Here is a 22,010-nt window from a genome sequence, read left to right on the forward strand (position 1 = left end):
AAACTTTTAATTGTATCTGGTTCCTTTCAGAGCCAGGAAGTGTCTGGACAGTGTTCCTTGGAAGCCTTGTGGCTGCAGAGCTCAACGGATGAGTGCCGCCCCTACGCGAGTGAAGAGTCAATGTGTCCTCAGACACCTGCGTGATGTGGTGTGCGCCACGTCTGATTTATTTTGCACTTGTGAGTCAAGTGGCAAATAAAAATGTGGTTTGCGATCACCCCAACTACCCACAGAGCTGATTACTGAGGCACTGGAGCAGTTTCTGCTCATCATTTTTGACAATGTGCCAAGAGCTGTTTCTGTTATTCCTTAAGGCGATCTTTAGTTTTGGTATCTGTTGAATCAGACAGTGGCCAGATCTTCTTCCATGAGCTATTTGTTATTTTTTACTTCTGTAACTGTCAGTGTTTTTCATCTGGGTTTGAATCGATGTCCAAGTCCAACAGGAAACAAAAAGACAGAGGGCAACGTTATAGGAGTCTATAGAGTATTTAGTACTGTATGTTGTTGGGGAACTATTGATCTCTCAAATAACTCCAGCTTTCTTTACATATCTTAATGAATGTGCTTCACTTTTTGATGCCAATAAAGTGGCTGTAGATTACACAGATACTAATATCGTCAGTGCAGTAAAACCAGTTTGGTCGTGGACAGTGTTGTTGGTTTAAAAACAAGTCGTCTCTACTGTTCATGGTCTGCACCCACTATGTGGATTGCACAGGATAATGCTTCATCAGCTGTCGTGTTGACACAATACTCATTTCATGGAACTCGAAACTGCCTTTAGGCCTCTTGGGCATAACTCATACCTTGGAGGAATGCAATGAAAAACACTGTCCTCTCTGTTGAGCTCCGTCCAAACTTTGGAAACCTTTAAAAAAGACAAAAATCTAAGAAAATCTTGTTCAGATGCAGCTTCTCCCCATTCATTATTTTAGTGGTGTGTAGGATTGGTGAAGACTTGACTTCTGTTGCCCTCTATTGGCTGATCAGAGGTATCAGAAAGTGTAATGATAATACTCCTAAACTGTCCTATTACAGACAGGATATTTTTGTTTTTATAGGGTTGAGTCACAGCTGTGCGAGTAGGCCGTCCCATTTCGTGAGTTCCTTAAAATGCGTCAAGGGGCATTACGTTCTGGTCCAATCCAACTTCAGCTCTGTTGCTATGCAATAGCAATACGGGCAAAATGGGCAGTTGATGCGATCATGGAATTCCTCTGTAGACCAGCATATCTCATTTGAGCTCGGCCTTATCAATGTACTGAAGCATGCCTCTTTCTTGGGCCGGGTAGACCTCTTCCTCTGAAGGATGAAGGCCCTGAATTTTATCACAGCGAAGAAGAAGAAGTAGAAGAAGAATTGGATTATGATTACAATTAGATAGCTTGAATAAACAATATGAATACTCACATATAGTATCATATATGTGAGTATATGATACACATCTAGTATCATTATTAAGAATACATTTATGTTAAACGCTGTCTTTTTTCATGAACGTTTTCAAGTTTTTGATTTTGTGGAAGAGCTCTGTTATATGACTGTCAAGTGTTTTTTCCATCACTATTTTTGAGGGTTAAGGGCAAAAGATTTCACACTTTGTTAAGACTAATGTGTCAAACTGTGGTTTGTGAATATGGACTTTACATATTTGATTTGATTTATTGATTGATAAATACTGGAAACATATCAAAACAGCTATCCTGCTCCGTTTGACAAACGTTTAAAAATTGAGTTATTCGTGACTATAAGCTCATTAGTTAACTTTAACATAAAACAGCAACTCAAATGAATGGTATTATGTGTCCGAATATTTGAGCCAGTGGCAGCCTCACTGACCAGGAGCTAATTCATGAGACAGAAAGTTTAATTCCCAAAATGTCAAACTATTCCTTTAATGCACGTTGGTTTCCCCTGCATTCACATGGGTGGATTTATTCAGTCAACTTTAAATCAAACCCTGTGTATGTCAGTGTGTCTGTTTTCTCTTACCACACATAAACTCAATATACTTGTAGAATAATTGTCTGGCCTGCTGTTGACATGTAATATGTTGTTATTTAATGAAATCAGTGTTAAGAGCATCCTAAGTCGACATATTAACATAGAGTGCACAGTGGTACATGAGATATTATCCAATCCTCTGCTCTGCAAAGGAATATTGGGTCACTCCATGGAAACAAGAGCTTTGGTTGCTTCTCCAGCTCAGTTTTTTTTAGGAAATAACTCTTTTCTGTAAACAAACTCAAACTGAGTGATAGGCCAACAGCAATCCAACGTCAGAAAGGAAGTGCTTTTGAATTCCTGTCTCATTTGAAAGCTGTTGTATGATTAATTACTCCTCTGGCCTCAAATGTCAGTGTACAGTGTGTGTGTGTGCATATGTGTGTGTGCGTATGTGCGTGTGTGTGTGCGTTTGTGTGTGTGTTTCTTTCTATAGTTATGAGGGCCAATTTTGGTTCAATACAGTTATTGTGAGGACATTTTGAGTTGAGGTTCTCACAAATTGAAAGGAATGTTCAGGGTTAAGACTTGGTTTTAGGGGTTGTGGTTAGAATTCGGTTTAGTTTAGGGCTAGATAATGCATTATGGCAATGAGTGTCCTAACAGCTATAGAGAGACAAGTGTGTGTGTGTGTGTCTGATAATCTGAGAGGAGCAATAACAGCGAGAGACTGTATGACTTGTTACAGATGATGTCTATTCTGTTAATGTTAACAACTATAAATCACCAGCTCAAGCGTTTTGTGACAGCCTCAAATTCACAAGTAAACGGAAGCCTTCCCTCCATGATCTGGGTCAAAAATGAGAGCTGTTGTGGCCTGGCTTCTGAGTCCTGGCTGTGGTCCTTGTGCCATGAAAAAGAGCCTTTACTAAGTGCCCGCTTTGAAAATTCGGAGGGGGAGGTGGATGGGTTGGAGGTGGGGCTTGAATATACATAAGAGGCTAAGAGAGCCCGCCAGTCCAATTTGGCACAATCTCTCCAGACAATTTGCTCTTGCCTAAACTATAAAGAGAAGCTGATCGGATCTCTCCGTTCGTTTAGACTCTGTTTATCCTCTCCAGAAGCGTGTTAGAAAATATCCTCTTGAATCTGCTCTCTTTTGAACGAGAGACGCCTTGTTAGTGATGAGCACGGGCAGGTTACTCAGAACTGAGGCTTTATCCTGGATGACGAATGTGGACAACGTGACATGGGGCCAGTCCCACGACATGGTCCTGCAGCCCCTTTGGGACTTCCTCCACCAGAACCACCACGACCTTCTGACGAGCCCTCTCATCCCTGTGTTCCTCTCCGTCACAACCTACTTCTTCCTGGTAGCTCTTTACACTGTGTTGGACCTGCTGGCTCCCACCTGGCCTAGCATCAACCGCTACAGGCTCCATCCTGACAAACCACTCTCCTGGCCAAATATCTGGACGACCCTGGGCTGCACCATCTACAACCACCTTCTGTACATCTTTCCTGCTGCAGTTGCCCAGTGGCTGTGGAGGCCACCCACCCCACTGCCTCGTGAAGCACCCTCTCTCTGGAGCTTCTTCCTGGGCATCCTGGGCTGCATGGTAGTCTTCGACTTCCAGTATTACCTGTGGCACCTGCTGCACCATCGGATTCCATGGCTGTACCGCACCTTCCACGCCGTGCACCACCAGTACAACCAGCCTTTCAGTCTGGTCACCCAGTACCTGTCTGGCTGGGAGCTGTTCAGCGTGGGGTTGTGGGCTACGGTGGACCCAATCCTGCTCCAGTGCCACTGCCTCACAACATGGGGCTTCATGGTGTTCAACGTCTATGTTTCCACCGAGGACCACTGCGGCTACAACTTCCCATGGGCCATGCATAACCTGGTGCCCTTTGGCCTCTGGGGCGGTGCACCCAAGCATGACACACACCACCAGAGGCCCAGCACCAATTTTGCCCCATTCTTCTCTCACTGGGACTGGCTGGGGGGCACCCACACCGTGTCAACCCCCTCCAGCCACGTTGCCTCCAGCCACGTTGCCAGACGAGCTGAAGGGAAGAAAAAACGAAAGAGTTTGAATTAATCCCTCATTGACTCTGTCCCTCTTTTACTCGCTCCGTCTCTTTTGTACCTGCTCTTGTCCCACTAGTACATGCTATTTTCCTCTCTCCTCTTCGGGAGAACACTTTCTCTCTTCCCCATCTCCCTGCCTTTCCTTCTCGTTGATATTGTTAAATTAATTCACTCTATTCTGATATTCTGCTCTGCTTTCTAACAGAATACGGATATTCTTCACTGTTTTGGAGCTGATTATCAATCTTAACATTTTCTGGTAAGTTGTTGAGAACAATTATCTGTAATATTTTACCAGACGCTGTTGTACTTTGTACATTTATTTTTTATTCCTAGAGATTTTCCATTAATGTTAATATATCAATGGTATTCTCAGGTCCTGTTTTCAGTTACCCTGTAAAATAAAAGTAAAAGATTAAAGCACTTTTTGGAGATTTCTTCTGTTGCACTTTGGTGAGTAGTTGAGAATGTGCTGTCAGTGGATGGTGGGGTCAAAGTGATTACACACACGTAAGCACAAACATTCTCCCTCTCTCCCTCCGCAGCACCGACTCTCTCACTCACACGCATGAATAGTGGTCTTTAAGCTGCATCCCAGTATAATGCGTGGGCGCAATACTAATCTATCATCCGCTTTCTCAGACAAAATGGTCTTACTGGAGGAGTTCTTCATTAAACTCACCCTAAAAATAATTAACATGTTTGAGATGCAAAGTCTTCCACATGTGAAAATAAGGATCAAACACTGCGAGAGACTTTGCTACATTCGGTATATCTCTGAACATTTGCCCTCCTGTGAGCCAGGCTGGTCAACTCCAAGTTCTAGTTTGAAAAACCAAATGAGAAGGGATGTTTGCCGCCATGATCCATAGGCTCAAAAGGGCCTGTCAGAGGAAATCAGACCCTCAGAGACCCATCTCTGTTTTATTTAATTTTTCGAAACAAGATATCTATTTTATTCATGTTTTGGTTGTTAATCTGTGTTGTTTCCTGTATTGAAAGGTACTAAACAAACAAAGCAGTTTCAGTATTGTGGGGTAACCTTACATACATTACTGTGGAAATAAACTCCTTTGAATTTTGAAATACGAAAAAAAAATTTGGGCTACATCTACAATTCTTATTTGCACAGATTAAACTATCTAGCATTGTGTCATATCTATTTAAATCAAAGAGGACATGCAGTGAGTCATAGGTCAGCACCCTCATCTCAGGTGGAGACACAGGCGGTTTGTTGTGGTGTGTTTCTTCATCACGAGGGAAATGACAGTTGCAACAGGTTGTTTCACGAAGAAACATGTTCACATGCCTTAAGCAAAACTGTCTGCATGTCTCTCAAATTTCTGCAGTACTGGGATCTTATTTATGAAGAAATTAACAAACTTTAAACTCGAGGATGATTGGGATGGGGACTGTAATGTGTGGGTGTTTAGTGAGTGATTTCTTTTAGTGTTTATTTAGGAAACAAATGCTCAAAGGAATGATTTTTAAAGATTTCTGTTTGTTATGCAATCTACCAGCATCATATGGAAGAAATCTTCTCACTTGTGCATTGGTAAAATAACTTCAACAGTTGCATCAAGTCAGATCAGGGCCATCTTTCAGTAGCTAATTATTTTCTCATATTTCAATACCTGACCACTTGTCAGTCTTGTGGTTACAGGGCTGATGCAATTTGCCAGTTCCTATGGAGCATACCGTAAATATTGTGTCATGGACACAAGCAACGCAAACCACCACTTAAACCGCATGCCTGCAACTGCAGAAGTAACTTCACAGGGAAAGAGGCAGCAGTAAAACCACAACATGCTGTTTTCACACTTTGAGTTTTGTAAAACGATATGAGGTTCAACCTGTTTTCACTCTCCATACTAAGCCCCGAACTGGCTCCCGGTGGTATAAATTCACATTCAACAGGAGTGTGATATCCGCTTTTGTCATTTAACTCTAGAAAGGGAGTCAGTTTCCAAAGAATAATGAATTATTCCCTAAGAACACTGCTATATGTTGCAATGCTGTTATTTGGAGTGCAACTACAGTATAATTCCTATAACAATGGCCCTCACACCAAAGCTGTGTTGATTGTGTCATGCAGCAGGATGTGTTTTTAAATGACTGCACAACGGCATTATGTTCGAGGTCATCTGCGTTTTCAATCCCGCAGGATCATTCACGGTCAGAAACATTGCTGCAGGACATATCACTCCCTGCATAATTCATGGTGCCCTCAAACCCCCTTTGGGTCATCAACTTTTACAAACCACAATCAGAATCTTTTCACCCTTCTCTCTTTTTTAAGAAGTGGTTTATGTGTGCCCTTGTCACATAATGTAACTAACGAATGTAAATGTAACATCGCCAGGGAGTGGCCCTGTCCCCAACATGAGAAAAGAAGGTATTGTTTACTCCGAGTGCTGACAAAAGGTAACATGACACCCAACAGCAATCATTTACCTTCTTAAACAGCCCACCTCTTTGGGTGGGGTAGATGCTTGAAACACATTGGCTCATTTACTCCTTATCTACAGAAAAAAATACCAGGACCCTTCACTTTAGTTCACAATACCCCCCTTTGTTGACAATCTATTATCTTTTAGAGGACAACATGCATTGTCTTAGGTGAGAGATTTCAACTGAAAATAGAACCTGACTGTGACACACATTGAAAGAGTTTAACTAGAAACCTAGAAACAGGCTGCACCCACACTGAGAGAGTGACGTAGGACGTCACTAACTGAGGTGTATTGTAAAAATAGGTAAGCTGTTTTACTCTCTGCTGGTGGAACGTTGTGCGATAGTGAAACCAGTGGGAGGACAACCTGTTTACGTAATCCTCTAAGCCTGCCTCAGCACGTTCTCTAACATTCTTCAACCCCTCTACTCTGATCCTTTTCTTCTGTCTGACTTTTCCCTTCAGATAAAAACCCTAAAACATGACCAACAAGTAGTAAATGTAAACTGAGAGTCATTCAGGAACAGGACTTTAATCAGTTACACTATCGAGTGAAGGAGTTTAAAAACAACACGTGGTATAAAAAGTTAAAGTTACGTTTAAACTTGCTGCAGGAATTTTGCTTAATGATTTGACTAAAGTTCAACTGACATAAAATAAGTCACAACTGATCCGCTTCACAAATCAGTTCAGTTTGCTCTTATTTCACACATTGTTTATAAATGTTCTTCAGTGCAGTGAAAATCTTAGAAAACCCAAATTTATCTGTGCAGCCAAGTCAGACCTTAAAAAGGCCCTTTTTACCTTTACATATAAATGAAAAATAAAAAAATATGCATAAATGTTTCACATTTTAAAACCAAACATCAATTCATAATGAAGTAACACACATCTTAAAATTAATTCCACTCTTATCCCAGTACAGTATTTATAGAATGTGTCCCAGTGCCACACTACCTGTGTGATGCCATGTTATCTGAACACTACAGTACAAGCACAGACACGATGCGCGATATCTCTGCTTTATATGGCTAACTTGTGCTGCTCTTTGTGTCCCCTGTGTCTGACGTACTTGACTTGCTCTTCCTGGAGTTTTTCAATGAGCTGAATTAAACTCTCATCCTCTCCACAGTCCTGCTGCTGCGGCACAGCAAAGTGTTCTTCACGTGGTTCCTGAAGTCCTCAGACACAAAGTAATAGATGAACGGGTCCAGGCAGCTGTTGAGACTGGCCAGGCATAATGTGGAGATGTAGAAGCTGTAACCATTATTTTTCTCTCCATTCCTCAGTAAAGTGTAATGCACCACCAGCATGATGTTACTGGGGATGAAACACACCATGAATGTCACCAGGACGGTCCCAATCAACACCCTGGATCTGTATCGGTTCTTTGCTGCCGTAATATCCTGCATGCTGTTCCCCAGAGCTCTTAGTAACAGAATATAGGCCACAACGATCACTACACAAGGGATTAGGAACACAACGACGGCCATGAAGGTGAAGTAGTAGTAAAGGAGCCGGACAGAGGGGAATGGATCTGTGGAGTTTTTTATGACGTTGACGTCATGGCAGGTAGTGATGTTCAGATCTTCGAGCTTGACAGTGTGGTCATACAGGTACAGAGGGGTGGTGGTGAGCCAGATGAAAGCCCAGATGGAGACACACACGCCAACAGCCACGTTGGTGTTCTTGGTCTGCTGGGACAGAGGGTGAGCCACGACCCAGTACCTCTGCACACTGAGACAAGTGATGGACAGAATGGAGCAGTACATGTTCCCGTAGAAGAAGCTCACAAGGACTTTGCACAGCGGCTCTCCATAGGTCCAGTTGTTGCCGTTTAAGTGGTAGGCAATTTTTAGGGGCGTCCATATGACAAAGAGCAGGTCAGCCAGTGCCAGGTTGGCCATGTAAATTGATGACGGCTGCTTCTTTTTGGTCCTGAAGAGGAAGACCCAGAGTGCCATGCCGTTGGCAGGAAGTCCCAAAATAAATACGATGATGTAGATGATTGGCAGAAAGACTGTGGTGAGGGTACCCTTCAACGTCTCTGCTGCCTCGGAGTGCACAACATATTTTGTAGGGTCCTGTTCAATGGTCTTATCTAAAAATAAACAAATAAAACAAATCAATGCACTGATTAGTTGATGGAGAAAATATTGATTGTATACGGTTTAGATAATTCTATATAACAGTCTGCTTATAACACCCCTGAAATAGCTGACATTCCTGTCTGTTTTGGAGTTAACCACAACCCAGTGTACCCTTCATAACATTCTGTACTTGTACGTGTTTATAAAGATTTGGTTTGATTTAAATAATCCAGGTAACATTTTCATATTCTCTCTTGAGATAGACCACATTTATATATACTCAGATACAGTAGATGATTGGGAGAAAGACTGTGGTGAGGTTACTCTTCAACGTTGCGTTGCCCACACCAGCTTGTCCAGGGTTTATACGGACCTCAGGACCGGGCCACCCACGATCTTCGACTAAAGCTAAAAAATAACACAAAAAAAAACAGATCAGGGTACTGATTAGGTGATGGAGAGTATATTCATTGTAAACAGTTTAGATAATTATCATTTTATTAATCTACCTGTTTGCTTATCTCACCCCTGAAATAGCTGACATAGATGAGAAATAACACCAGTTAAGTAAAACCTTCAACTTATTCATAGCTATTGACATGAACAGTAATAAAGAAAATTCTGTTTCATTTTATGCCCCATAAAAATCTGCCATAAATTCTTAATTGCAGATAAACCAGGGAGGATGAACACAAAGTTGTCTAACTTCACTCTTCACCATAGACTGTTTATAAAAAGCTCTGCACACAGTATATTGTAGAACTGTTTGAGGAGGACTCACTAATGACAAGGAACAATTCTGAAGTATCTCCAGAGCATTAACACAGGACAAGAGAATAGCCCATTCGGAAGAAACAGGTTTAGGTCAAGCACGGCACTAGTTTACCAAACAAAAAATATAAATGAGATACATTCTGACTGAAGCTTCTCAAATGTGAGGATTTGCTGTTTTTATCTGTGTAAAATGATTGTACAGGTACTGAGACAGGGACAATTATTTGAAGAAGTCACCATGGGCTTTGTGATGGACAATTTCATTTATGTTCTACAAGAAAACACACAGAATGATATTTTTAGTAAACATTAGAAAATAGTGACAAATTTCCATCGCTCTCAAGTCAAAAGTGACCTTATCCAATGTCTAGGATTCTCTGATCAACAGACTGAAACCCAGATATAAATACGTGTGTAGTTAGAAAGGCCTACATTTCCCGACATTCCTGTCTGTTTGGGAGTTAACCACAACCCAGTGTTAGAAACAGTGTCCCCGTCAAAACATTCTGTACCTGTTCATGTATATAAACATTGGATTTGATTTAAATTAATCCAAGATAACATTTTGATATTTTCTCCTGAGAAATTACCACATGTATATACTCAGATACAGTAAAGGCTGAAAGCGTGTCCGTGTAACGTGGACGAACCAGTTCCTGCGACACAGTGAGAAGTTGCAGCTCTTACCTGAGGTGACAGAGATGCAGCAGCAGAACATTGACATGAGCCACAAGCACTGAGTTAAGTCCATGATGTCCTCTCGACGATGAGAGGCTCACTTCTCCTTCAACACACTGCTGCTGTTTTACTCTCTGTTGGTGGAAAATTGTGCGATAGTGAAAGCACTGGGATAACAACCTGATTAATCCTCTAAACGTGCCTCAGCACGTTCTCTAACGTTTTTCAACAGCTCTACTCTGACACTCTTCTTCTGTCCGACTTTTCCCTTCAGAAAAAAAACCTAAAACATGACCAATATGTAGTAAATGAAAACATAAATATATAAGGTTTGGGCCAGACACCGTTCTGAGTGTGAAATCCACCAAAACACATTCCACAAAATATAAACATGACTACGAGGCAGGCAGAGCGATACATGACAATGAGCATCGTCCACTTTCCTCTTTGTCTGCATGACGGAAACTGTGAGTCACTCAGGAACAGGACTTTAATCAGTTACACAATCAAAGAAATGAGTTTCACAGACATTGCATCCTGTTGTTTTATCATTTATTTAAAAAAAAATTACATAAAATTACGCCATTTTCTTTGGGGCATTAACTCTTAAGATTAATAATATCAAAACCTCATCATCACTTGCTTTAAAAAGTTAAAGTTACGTTTAAACCTCCTGCTGGAATTTTTCTAAATGATTTGACCAAAGTCCGACTGACATAAAATAAGTCACAACTTATCCGCTGCACAAATCAGTTAAGTTTGGCTCTAATTTCAGACATTGTTTGTAACGGTTCTTCAGTGCACTGAAAATCTAGGAAACCCACATTTATCTGTGCAGCCAAGTCAGGCCTTAAAAAGGCCCTTTCTATATTTGTATTGAAACGAATTATAACAAAATATACATAAATGTTTCACGTTGTAAAACCAAACATCAGTTTATAATGCAGTAACACAATCCTTATCCCAGCACAGTCATGTTCACATGCATAAGAGATGCCTCAAGTTCAACTGGTTGCAAATGACAGTCTTATCTTTAATGTGTCCCAGTGCAACACTACCTGTGTGATTCCTTGTTATCTGAACACTACAGTGCAAGCACAGACACAATGCTCGATATCTCTGCTTTATCTGGCTAACATGTGCTGCTCTGTGTGTTCCCTGTGTCTGAAACCTATGATTTTGCTCTTCCTGGAGTATTTCATGGAGCTGAATGAAACTCTCATCCTCTCCACAGTCCTGCTGCTGCGGCACAGCAAAGTGTTCTTCACGTGGTTCCTGAAGTCCTCGGACACAAAGTAGTAGATGAACGGGTCCAGGCAGCTGTTGAGAATGGGCAGGCAAAATGTGGAGATGTAAAGGACGTAATCATTATTTATCACTCCATTCTTCAGTAGAGCGTAATGCACCACCAGCATGATGTTACTGGGGATGAAACACACCATGAATGTCACCAGGACGGTCACGATCAACACCCTGGATCTGTATCGGTTCTTTGCTGCCGTAATTTCCTGCATGCTGTTCTCCAGAGCTCTTAGTAACAGAATATAGGCCACAACGATCACTACACAAGGGATGAGGAACACAACGACGGCCATGAAGGTGAAGTAGTAGTATGGGAGCCGGACAGAGGGGAATGGATCTGTGGAGTTTTTTATGATGTTGACGTCATGGCAGGTGGTGATGTTCAGGTCTGTGAGCTTGACAGTGTGGTCATACAGGTACAGAGGGGTGGTGGTGAGCCAGATGAAAGCCCAGATGGAGACACACACGCCAACAGCCACGTTGGTGTTCTTGGTCTGCTGGGACAGAGGGTGAGCCACGACCCAGTACCTCTGCACACTGAGACAAGTGATGAACAGAATGGAGCAGTACATGTTCCCGTAGAAGAAGCTCACCAGGACTTTGCACAGCGGCTCTCCATAGGTCCAGTTGTTGCCATTTAAGTGGTAGGCGATTTTTAGGGGCATCCAAATGACAAAGAGCAGGTCAGCCAGTGCCAGGTTGGCCATGTAAATTGATGACGGCTTCTTCTTTTTGGTCCTGAAGAGGAAGACCCAGAGTGCCATGCTGTTTGCAGGAAGTCCCACCAAAAATACGATGATGTAAATGATTGGAAGAAAGACTGTGGTGAGGGGACTCTTCAACGTCTCTGCTGCCGCGTTGCCCACAACATATTTTTTAAGGTTTTCAGAGCCCGGTCCTTGGGTCTCATCTAAAAATAACACATAAAAACAGATCAGGGCATTGATAGGTTGATGGAGAGAATATTGATTGTAAGTGGTTTGGATGAATATCATTTGATGAATCTACTCCCTGCTTATAACACCCCTGAAATAGCAAACATTCCTGTCTCTTTGGGAGTTAACCACAACCCAGTGTTAGAAACGATGTCCATGTAGAAAACATTCTGTACTTGTCCGTGTTTTTAAACATTTGATTTTAAATAATCCAAGATAACACTTTTTGATATTTTCTCCTGAGACAAGACCACATTTATATATATATATTCAGATACAGTAGATGATTGGGAGAAAGACTGGTGAGGTTACTCTTTAACTTCGCGTTGTCCACATCAGCTTGTCCAGGGTTTTCAGTGACCTCATACGCGGCGAACCCACGATTTTCGACCGAAGCTAAAAAATAACACACAAAAAAACAGATCAGGGTACTGATTAGTTGATGGAGAGTATATTCATTGTAAACAGTTTATATAATTATCATTTTATTAATCTACCTGTCTGCTTATCTCACCCCTGAAATAGCTGACATGCAGTAGAAATAACACCAGTTAAGTAAAACCTTCAACTTATTCATAACTACTCACATAAACAGTAATAAAGCAAATTCTGTTTCATTTCATGCCCCAAAAAATCTGATATAAACACTTTATTGCAGATAAACCATGGAGGATGAACACAAAGTTGTCTAACTTCACTCTGCACCACAGACTGTTTATAAAAAGCTCTGTACACAGTATATTGTAGAACTGTTTGAGGAGAACTCACTAATGACAAGGAACAATTCTGAAGTATCTCCAGAGCATTAACACAGGACAAGAGAACAGCCCATTCGGAAGAAACAGGTTTAGGTCAAGCACTGCACTAGTTTACCAAACAATACAATTTAAGATATGTTCTGACTAAAGCTTCTGGAATGTGAAGAATTGCTGTTTTTGTCTGTGTAAAATGATTGTACAGGTACTGAGACAGGACCAGTTATTTGAAGAGGTCACCTTGAGCTTTGTGATTGATAATTTCATTTATGTTCTATCAGGCTACAAGAAAACACACAGAATGAGATTTTTAGTAAACATTAGAAAAGAGTGACAAATTTCCATCGCTCTCAAGTCAAAAGTGACCTTATCCAATGTCTAGGATTCTCTGAGCAACAGGCCGAAACCCAGATATAAATACGCGTGTATTTAGAAAGGCCTACATTTCCCAACATTCCTATCTGTTTGGGAGTTACCCACAACCAAGTGTTAGAAACAATGTCCCGTCAAAACATTCTGTACCTGTCCATGTATATAAACATTGCATTTAATTTAAATTAATCCAAGATAACATTTTGATATTTTCTCCTGAGAAATAACCACATGTATATACTCAGATATAGTAAAGGCTGAATGCGTGTCCGTGTAATGCGGACGAACCAGTTCCTGCGACACAGTGAGAAGTTGCAGCTCTTACCTGAGGTGACAGAGATGCAGCAGCAGAACATTGACACGAGCCACAAGCACCGAGTTAAATCCATGATGTCCTCTCGACAATCAAAGGCTCACTTCTCCTTCAACACACTGCTGCTGTTTTACTCTCTGTTGGTTGAAAATTGTGCGATAGTGAAAGCACTGGGATAACAACCTGATTAATCCTCTAAACGTGCCTCAGCACGTTCTCTAACGTTTTTAAACTCCTCTAATCTGACATTCTCCTTCTGTCCGACTTTTCTCTTCAGAAAAAAAACTAAAACATGACATGTAGTAAATCCAAACATAAATATATAAGGTTTGGGCCAGACACCGTTCTGAGTGTGAAATCCACCAAAACACATTTCACAAAATATAAACATGACTACGAGGCAGGCAGAGCGATACATGACAATGAGCATCGTCCACTTTCCTCTTTGTCTGCATGATGGAAACTGTGAGTCACTCAGGAACAGGACTTTAATCAGTTACACAATCAAGGAAAGAGTTTCACAGACATTGCATCCTGTTGTTTTATAATTTATTTAAAAAAACTAAACAAAAACAACGCCATTTTCTTTGTGGCATTAACTCTTAAAATAAGATTAAAACCTCATCATCACTTGCTTTAAAAAGTTAAAGTTACGTTAACACTTGCAGCTGGAATTTTGCTAAATGATTTGACCAAAGTCCGACTGACATAAAACAAGTCACAACTTATCCGCTGCAAAAATCGGTTCAGATTGGCTCTTATATCAGACATTGTTTGTAACGGTTCTTCAGTGCAGTGAAAATCTTAGGAAACCCACATTTATCTGTGCAGCCAAATCAGGCCTAAAAAGGCCTTATCTCTATAGAATGTGTCCCAGTGCCACACTGCCTATGTGATGCCATGTTATCTGAACACTACAGTGCAAGCACAGGCACGATATCTCTGCTTTCTCTGGCTAACATGTGCTGCTCTTTGTGTCCCCTGTGTCTGACATATACGACTTGCTCTTCCTGGAGTATTTCATGGAGCTGAATTAAACTCTCATCCTCTCCACAGTCCTGCTGCTGCGGCACAGCAAAGTGTTCTTCACGTGGTTCCTGAAGTCCTCGGACACAAAGTAATAGATGAATGGGTCCAGGCAGCTGTTGAGACTGGCCAGGCATAATGTGGAGATGTAGAAGCCGTAACCATTATTTATCACTCCATTCTTCAGTAGAGCGTAATGCACCACCAGCATGATGTTACTGGGGATGAAACAAACCATGAATGTCACCAGGACGGTCATGATCAACACCCTGGATCTGTGTCGGTTCTTTGCTGCCGTAATTTCCTGCATGCTGTTCCCCAGAGCTCTTAGTAACAGAATATAGGCCACAACGACCACTACACAAGGGATGAGGAACACAACGACGGCCATGAAGGTGAAGTAGTAGTATGGGAGCTGGACAGAGGGGAATGGATCTGTGGACTTTTTTATGATGTTGATGTCATGGCAGGTGGTGATGTTCGGGTCTTTGAGCTTGACAGTGTGGTCGTACAGGTACAGAGGGGTGGTGGTGAGCCAGATGAAAGCCCAGATGGAGACACACACGCCAACAGCCACGTTGGTGTTCTTGCTCTGCTGGGACAGAGGGTGAGCCACGACCCAGTACCTCTGCACACTGAGACAAGTGATGGACAGAATGGAGCAGTACATGTTCCCGTAGAAGAAGCTCACAAGGACTTTGCACAGCGGCTCTCCATAGGTCCAGTTGTTGCTGTTTAAGTGGTAGGCAAATTTTAGGGGCGTCCAAATGACAAAGAGCAGGTCAGCCAGTGCCAGGTTGGCCAAGTAAATTGATGAAGGCTGCTTCTTTTTGGTCCTGAAGAGGAAGACCCAGAGTGCCATGCCGTTGGCAGGAAGTCCCACAATAAATACGATGATGTAGATGATTGGGAGAAAGACTGTGGTTAGTTTACCCTTCAACGTCTCTGCTGTGGCGCTGTCCACAAAACCTTGTCTAGGGTTTTTTGGGACCTCAACCCCTAAGTACCCCTGTCCTTTGGTGGTATCTAAAGACAAACACATACAAACAAATCAGGGCACTGATTAGTTGATGGAGAGAAAATTGATTGTAAACGGTTTAGATAATTATCATTCAATTAATTTACAAGTCTGTTTATCACACCCCTGAAATAACTGACTTTCCAGTCTGTTTGGTGTTATAAATATTTGATTTGATTTTAAATAATATAAGATAACATTTTGATATTTTCTCCTGAGATAAAACCACACTTATATACTCAGATACAGTAGATGATTGGGAGAAAGACTGGTGAGGTTACTCTTCAACGTTGCGTTGTGCACATCAGCTTGTCCAGGGTTTTCAGTGACCTCATACGCGGGATACCCCCGATTCCATGAATCATCTAAAAAATAATACATCATGACAGATATGGTTACCGATTAGTTGATGGAGAAAATATTAATTGTAAACAGTTTAGATAATTGTCATTTAATTAACCTGTCTGCGTATCTCACCCCTGAAATAGCTGACATAGATGGGAAATAACACCAATTAAGTAAAACCTTCAATTTATTCATTACTACTCACATGAACAGTAATAAAGTAAATTCAGTTACATTTTATGCCCCAAAAAATCTGACACAAACTCTTAATTTCCAGATAAACCAGGGAGGATGAACACAAAGTTTTCTAACTCCCCTCTGCACCATAGCCTGTTTATAAAAAGCTCTGCACACAGTATATTGTAGAACTGTTTGAGGAGGACTCACTAATGACAAGGAACAATTCTGAAGTATCTCCAGAGCATTAACACAGGACAAGAGAACAGCCCATTCGGAAGAGGCAGGTTTAGGTAAAGCACTGCACTAGTTTACCAAAGAATACAATTTAAGATATGTTCTGACTAAAGCTTCTCAAATGTGAGGATTTGGTCTTTTTGTCTGTGTAAAATGATTGTACAGGTACTGAGACAGGACCAGTTATTTGAAGAAGTCACCATGGGCTCTTTTCTGTGATGGACACTTTTATTTATATTCTAACAGGCTACAAGAAAACAACAAATTGATACTTTTAGTAAACATTAGAAAATAGTGACAAATGTCCATCACTTTCTCGTCAAGTCAAAAGTGACCTTATCCAATGTTTTGTCTTCTCTGAGCAACAGACCGAAACCCAGATATAAATACATAGCTGTAGTTAGAAAGGCCTATATTTCCCGACATCCCTATCTGTTTGGGAGTTAACCACAACCCAGTGTTAGAAACAATGTCCATGTCGAAAACATTCTGTACTTGTCCGTGTTTGTAAGCATTTGATTTGATTTTAAATAATCCAAGATAACATTTTAATATTTTCTCCTGAGATAAGACCACATTTATATATACTCAGATACAGTAGATGATTGGGAGAAAGAATGGTGAGGTTACTCTTTAACTTCGCGTTGTCCAAATCAGCTTGTCCAGGGTTTTCAGTGACCTCATACGCGATGAACCCCCGATCTTCGACCGAAGCTAAAAAATTTACACACAAAAAAACTGATCAGGGCACTGATTAGTTGATGGAGAGAATATTGATTGTAAACAGTTTAGATAATTATCATTTAATTAACCTGTCTGCTTACCACACCCATGAAATAGCTGACATAGATGAGAAATAACACCAGTTAAGTAAAACCTTCAACTTATTCGTAACTTCTCACATGAACAGTTTTAAAGCGAATTCAGTTACATTTTATGCCCCCCCAAAAAATCAGATATAAACTCTTAATTTCCAGATAAACCAGGGAGGATGAAGACAAAGTTGTCTAACTTCACTCTTCACCATTGACTGTTTATAAAAAGCTCTGTACAGAGTATATTGTAGAACTGTTTGAGGAGAACTCACTAATGACAAGGAACAATTCTGAAGTATCTCCAGGGCATTAACACAGGACAAGAGAACAGCCCATTCGGAAGAAACAGGTTTAGGTCAAGCACTGCACTAGTTTACCAAACAATACAATTTAAGATATTTTCTGACTAAAGATTCTCAAATGTGAGGTTTGATGTTTTTGTCATTGTAAAATGATTGTACAGGTACTGAGACAGGACCAGTTATTTGTTCATGTTAAGTCACCTGGGGCTTTGTGATGGACAATTTTATTTATATTCTCACAGGCTTCAAGAAAACAAACAAAGTGATATTTTAAGTAAACATTAGTAAATAGTGACAAATGTCCATCGCTTTCTAGTCAAGTCAAAAGTGACCTTATCCAATGTCTTGTCTTCTATGAGCAACAGACTGAAACCCAGATATAAATACGTGTGTAGTTAGAAAGGCCTACATTTCCCGACATTCCCGTCTGTTTGGGAGTTACCCACAACCCAGTGTTAGAAACAATGTCCCCGTCAAAACATTCTGTACTTGTCCGTGTTTACAAACATTGGATTTGATTTTAAATAATCCAAGATAACATTTGGATATTTCCTCCTGAGATAAGACCACATTTATATATACTCAGATACAGTAAAGGCTGAATGCGTGTCCGTGTAACGTGGACGAACGAGTTCCTGCAACACGGTGAGAAGTTGCAGCTCTTACCTGCGGTGACAGAGAAGTAGCAGCAGAACATTGACACGAACAACAAGCACCGAGTTAAATCCATGATGTCCTATTGACGATCAGAGGCTCACTACTCCTTCAACACACTGCTGCTGTTTTACTCTCTGCTGGTGGATCGTTGTGAGGTATTGAAACCAGTGGGAGGACAACATGATTAATCCTTTAACCGTGCCTTAACACGTTCTAACATTCTTCAACACCTTTACTCTGACACTCTCCTTCTGTTCGACTTTTCCCTTCAGAAAAAAAAACTAAAACATGACCAACACGTAGTAAATGTAAACATTAATATATAGAGTTTGGACCAGACACCGTTTTGAGTGTGAAATCTACCACAACACATTCCACAAATTCCAAACATGTCTACAAGGCAGGCAGAGCGATACATGACAATGAGGCTCGTCCACATTCCTCTTTGACTGCATGATGAAAACTGTGAGTCACTCAGGAACAGGACTTTAATCAGTTATACAATAGAGTGAAGGAGTTTCACAGAAACTGCATCCTGTTGTTTCAATCATTTATTTAAGAAACTATACAACAATTACACCATTTTCCTTGGCGCATTAAAACTTTAAATTAGATAAACACCTCAGCAAGAGGTGGTTTTAAAAGTAAAAGTTACATTAAAACTTGCTGCAGGAATTTTGCTAATGATTTGACAAAAGTTCGACTGACATAAAATAAGTCACAACTGATCCGCTGCACAAATCGGTTCAGTTTGGCTCTTATTTCAGACATTGTTTGTAAATGTTCTTCAGTGCAGTGAAAATCTTAGGAAACCCACATTTATCTGTGCAGCCAAATCAGGCCTTAAAAAGGCCTTTCTATCTTTACATATACACAAAATATAACAATATGCATAAAAGTTTCACATTTTAAAACCAAACATCAGTTCATAATGAAGTAACAGACATCTTAAAATGAATCACACTCATTCCAGTACAGTCATGTTCACATCTGGATATGAGATGCCTCGAGGTCAACTGGTTGCAACTGACCGGCCTTATCTCTATAGAATGTGTCCCAGTGCCACACTGCCTATGTGATGCCATGTTATCTGAACACTAAGGTGCAAGCACAGGCACGATATCTCTGCTTTATCTGGCTAACATGTGCTGCTCTTTGTGTCCCCTGTGTCTGACACATATGACTTGCTCTTCCTGGAGTATTTCATGGAGCTGAATGAAACTCTCATCCTCTCCACAGTCCTGCTGCTGCGGCACAGCAAAGTGTTCTTCACGTGGTTCCTGAAGTCCTCAGACACAAAGTAATAGATGAATGGGTCCAGGCAGCTGTTGAGACTGGCCAGGCATAATGTGGAGATGTAGAAGCCGTAACCATTATTTATCACTCCATTCTTCAGTAGAGCGTAATGCACCACCAGCATGATGTTACTGGGGATGAAACACACCATGAATGTCACCAGGACGGTCACGATCAACACCACGGCTCTGTGTCGGTTCTTTGCTGCCGTACTTTCCTCCATGCTGTTCCCCAGAGCTCTGAGTAACAGAATATAGGCCACAACGATCACTACACAAGGGATGAGGAACACAACGACGGCCATGAAGGTGAAGTAGTAGAACGGGAGCTGGACAGAGGGGAATGGATTTTCAAGGTCTTTTATGATGTTGACGTCATGGCAGGTGGTGATGTTCGGGTCTTTGAGCTTGACAGTGTGGTCATACAGGTACAGAGGGGTTGTGGTGAGCCAGATGAAAGCCCAGATGGAGACACACACGCCAACAGCCACGTTGGTGTTCTTGCTCTGCTGGGACAGAGGGTGAGCCACGACCCAGCACCTCTGCACACTGAGACAGGTGATGAACAGAATGGAGCAGTACATGTTCCCGTAGAAGAAGCTCACAAGGACTTTGCACAGCGGCTCTCCATAGGTCCAGTCGTTGCCGTTTAGGTGGTAGGCGATTTTTAGGGGCGTCCAAATGACAAAGAGCAGGTCAGCCAGTGCCAGGTTGGCCATGTAAATTGATGACGGGTGCTTCTTTTTGGTCCTGAAGAGGAAGACCCAGAGTGCCATGCCGTTGGCAGGAAGTCCAACCAAAAATACGATGATGTAGATGATTGGGAGAAAGACTGTGGTGAGGGGACTCTTCAACGTCTCTGCAGTGGCGCGGTCCACAACAACTTGTCCAGAGTTTTCAGGGTCTATAACCCCGATGAACCCCCGTCCTTTGGCCTTATCTAAAAATAAACACATAAAAGCAGATCAGGGCACTGATTAATTGCGGGAGAGAATATTGATTGTAAACAGTTTAGATAATTATCATTTAATTAACCTGTCTGCTTATCACACCCCTGAAATAGCTGACATGCATGAGAAATAACACCAGTTAAGTAAAACCTTCAACTTATTCATAACTATTCACATGAACAGTAATAAAGTAAATTCAGTTACATTTTATGTCTCCAAAAAATCTTCCTTAAATTCTTAATTGCAGATAAACCAGGGAGGATGAGCACAATGTTTTCTAGCTTCACTCTGCACCATAGCCTGTTTATAAAAAGCTCTGCACACTGTATATTGTAGAACTGTTTGAGGAGAACTCACTAATGACAAGGAACAATTCTGAAGTATCTCCAGGGCATTAACACAGGACAAGAGAACAGCCCATTCGGAAGAAACAGGTTTAGGTCAAGCACTGCACTAGTTTACCAAACATAAATATATAAGATATGATCTGACTGAAGCTTCTCAAATGTGAGGATTTGCTGTTTTTGTCTGTGTAAAATGATTGTACAGGTACTGAGACAGGACCAGTTATTTGAAGAAGTCACCTTGAGCTTCGTGAAAACAAAAAAGTGATACTTTTAAAAACATTAGAAAATAGTGACAAATGTCCATCTCTCTCTCGTCAAGTCAAAAGTGACCTTATCCAATGTCTTCTATGAGCAACAGACTGAAACCCAGATATAAATACGTGTGTAGTTAGAAAGGCCTACATTTCCCGACTTTCCTGTCTGTTTGGGAGTTACCCACAACCCAGTGTTAGAAACAATGTCCCCGTCAAAACATTCTGTACTTGTCCGTGTTTACAAACATTGGATTTGATTTGACATAATCCAAGATAACATTTTGATATTTTCTCCTGAGATAAGACCACATGTAAATACTCAGATATAGAAAAGGCTGAAAGCGTGTCCGTGTAACATGGACGAACTAGTTCCTGCGACACAGTGAGAAGTTGCAGCTCTTACCTGAGGTGACAGAGACGCAGCAGCAGAACATTGACACGAGCCACAAGCACCGAGTTAAATCCATGATGTCCTGTCGACGATAAGAGGCTCACTTCTCCTTCGACACACTGCCACTCTGCCGATGCTTCTTAAATGTCGGACAACACTTGATGTACCGTGAAGGCCACACCCTGAACTACCTGTCCCAGCCCTGACGTCACTGCCTACCCGCTGACGTCCGGTCTGAGCCAGTTCTCGCACTGTGAGTCTGAACCATAGACTGTATATGGTCTGAACCCAGTCTATGGTCTGAACTGAGCTTAGTCGTAACACAAACTGTCCAAATACCTGATTTGTATATCTCCAATAATTGATTTAAAATAAATGCTCTAGAATGTATATGATGTGTAATATAAAAAAAAAAAACACAAAAAGGATTTCTGTATTAAGAAACGAAAAACATTATATCCCCCGGAAGGAAACTATTTGGGCTGA

At 41.3% G+C, this 22,010-nt stretch overlaps 3 protein-coding genes and 2 pseudogenes across 4 annotated transcripts; 1 reads left to right on the forward strand and 4 right to left on the reverse strand.

The window, feature by feature from the left end:
- Positions 1–3,073: 3,073 nt before the first annotated feature.
- Positions 3,074–4,331, forward strand: ch25hl2 (cholesterol 25-hydroxylase like 2). The gene has a single exon (XM_062413232.1). It carries the CDS (start codon positions 3,132–3,134, stop codon positions 4,047–4,049), a length of 918 nt encoding a protein of 305 aa, XP_062269216.1. The 5' UTR covers positions 3,074–3,131; the 3' UTR covers positions 4,050–4,331.
- A 2,673-nt stretch (positions 4,332–7,004) lies between these two features.
- Positions 7,005–10,477, reverse strand: LOC133975196 (proteinase-activated receptor 2-like; annotated as a pseudogene).
- A 97-nt stretch (positions 10,478–10,574) lies between these two features.
- Positions 10,575–13,859, reverse strand: LOC133975199 (proteinase-activated receptor 2-like). 2 transcript variants are annotated; one of them, XM_062413099.1, is made up of 3 exons: positions 13,723–13,859; positions 12,583–12,666; positions 11,022–12,245 (listed from the first exon to the last, which is right to left on the reverse strand). In XM_062413099.1, the coding sequence occupies exons 1-3, from the start codon at positions 13,784–13,786 to the stop codon at positions 11,158–11,160; spliced, it is 1,236 nt and encodes a 411-aa protein (XP_062269083.1). In that variant the 5' UTR covers positions 13,787–13,859; the 3' UTR covers positions 11,022–11,157. The 2 variants fall into 2 exon arrangements, with proteins under 2 accessions (XP_062269084.1, XP_062269083.1); XM_062413100.1 differs by lacking the exons at positions 12,583–12,666; positions 13,723–13,859 and having other exon boundaries at positions 10,575–11,353; positions 11,473–12,571.
- An 806-nt stretch (positions 13,860–14,665) lies between these two features.
- Positions 14,666–18,734, reverse strand: LOC133975197 (proteinase-activated receptor 2-like; annotated as a pseudogene).
- Positions 18,735–18,823: 89 nt separating this feature from the next.
- Positions 18,824–21,692, reverse strand: LOC133975200 (proteinase-activated receptor 2-like). Its single transcript, XM_062413101.1, has 2 exons — positions 21,537–21,692; positions 18,824–20,522 (listed from the first exon to the last, which is right to left on the reverse strand). The coding sequence occupies exons 1-2, from the start codon at positions 21,598–21,600 to the stop codon at positions 19,426–19,428; spliced, it is 1,161 nt and encodes a 386-aa protein (XP_062269085.1). The 5' UTR covers positions 21,601–21,692; the 3' UTR covers positions 18,824–19,425.
- Positions 21,693–22,010: the final 318 nt, after the last annotated feature.

Source organism: Platichthys flesus, chromosome 19, assembly GCF_949316205.1.
Source record: "Platichthys flesus chromosome 19, fPlaFle2.1, whole genome shotgun sequence".
In the NCBI taxonomy this organism is placed as follows: domain Eukaryota; kingdom Metazoa; phylum Chordata; class Actinopteri; order Pleuronectiformes; family Pleuronectidae; genus Platichthys; species Platichthys flesus.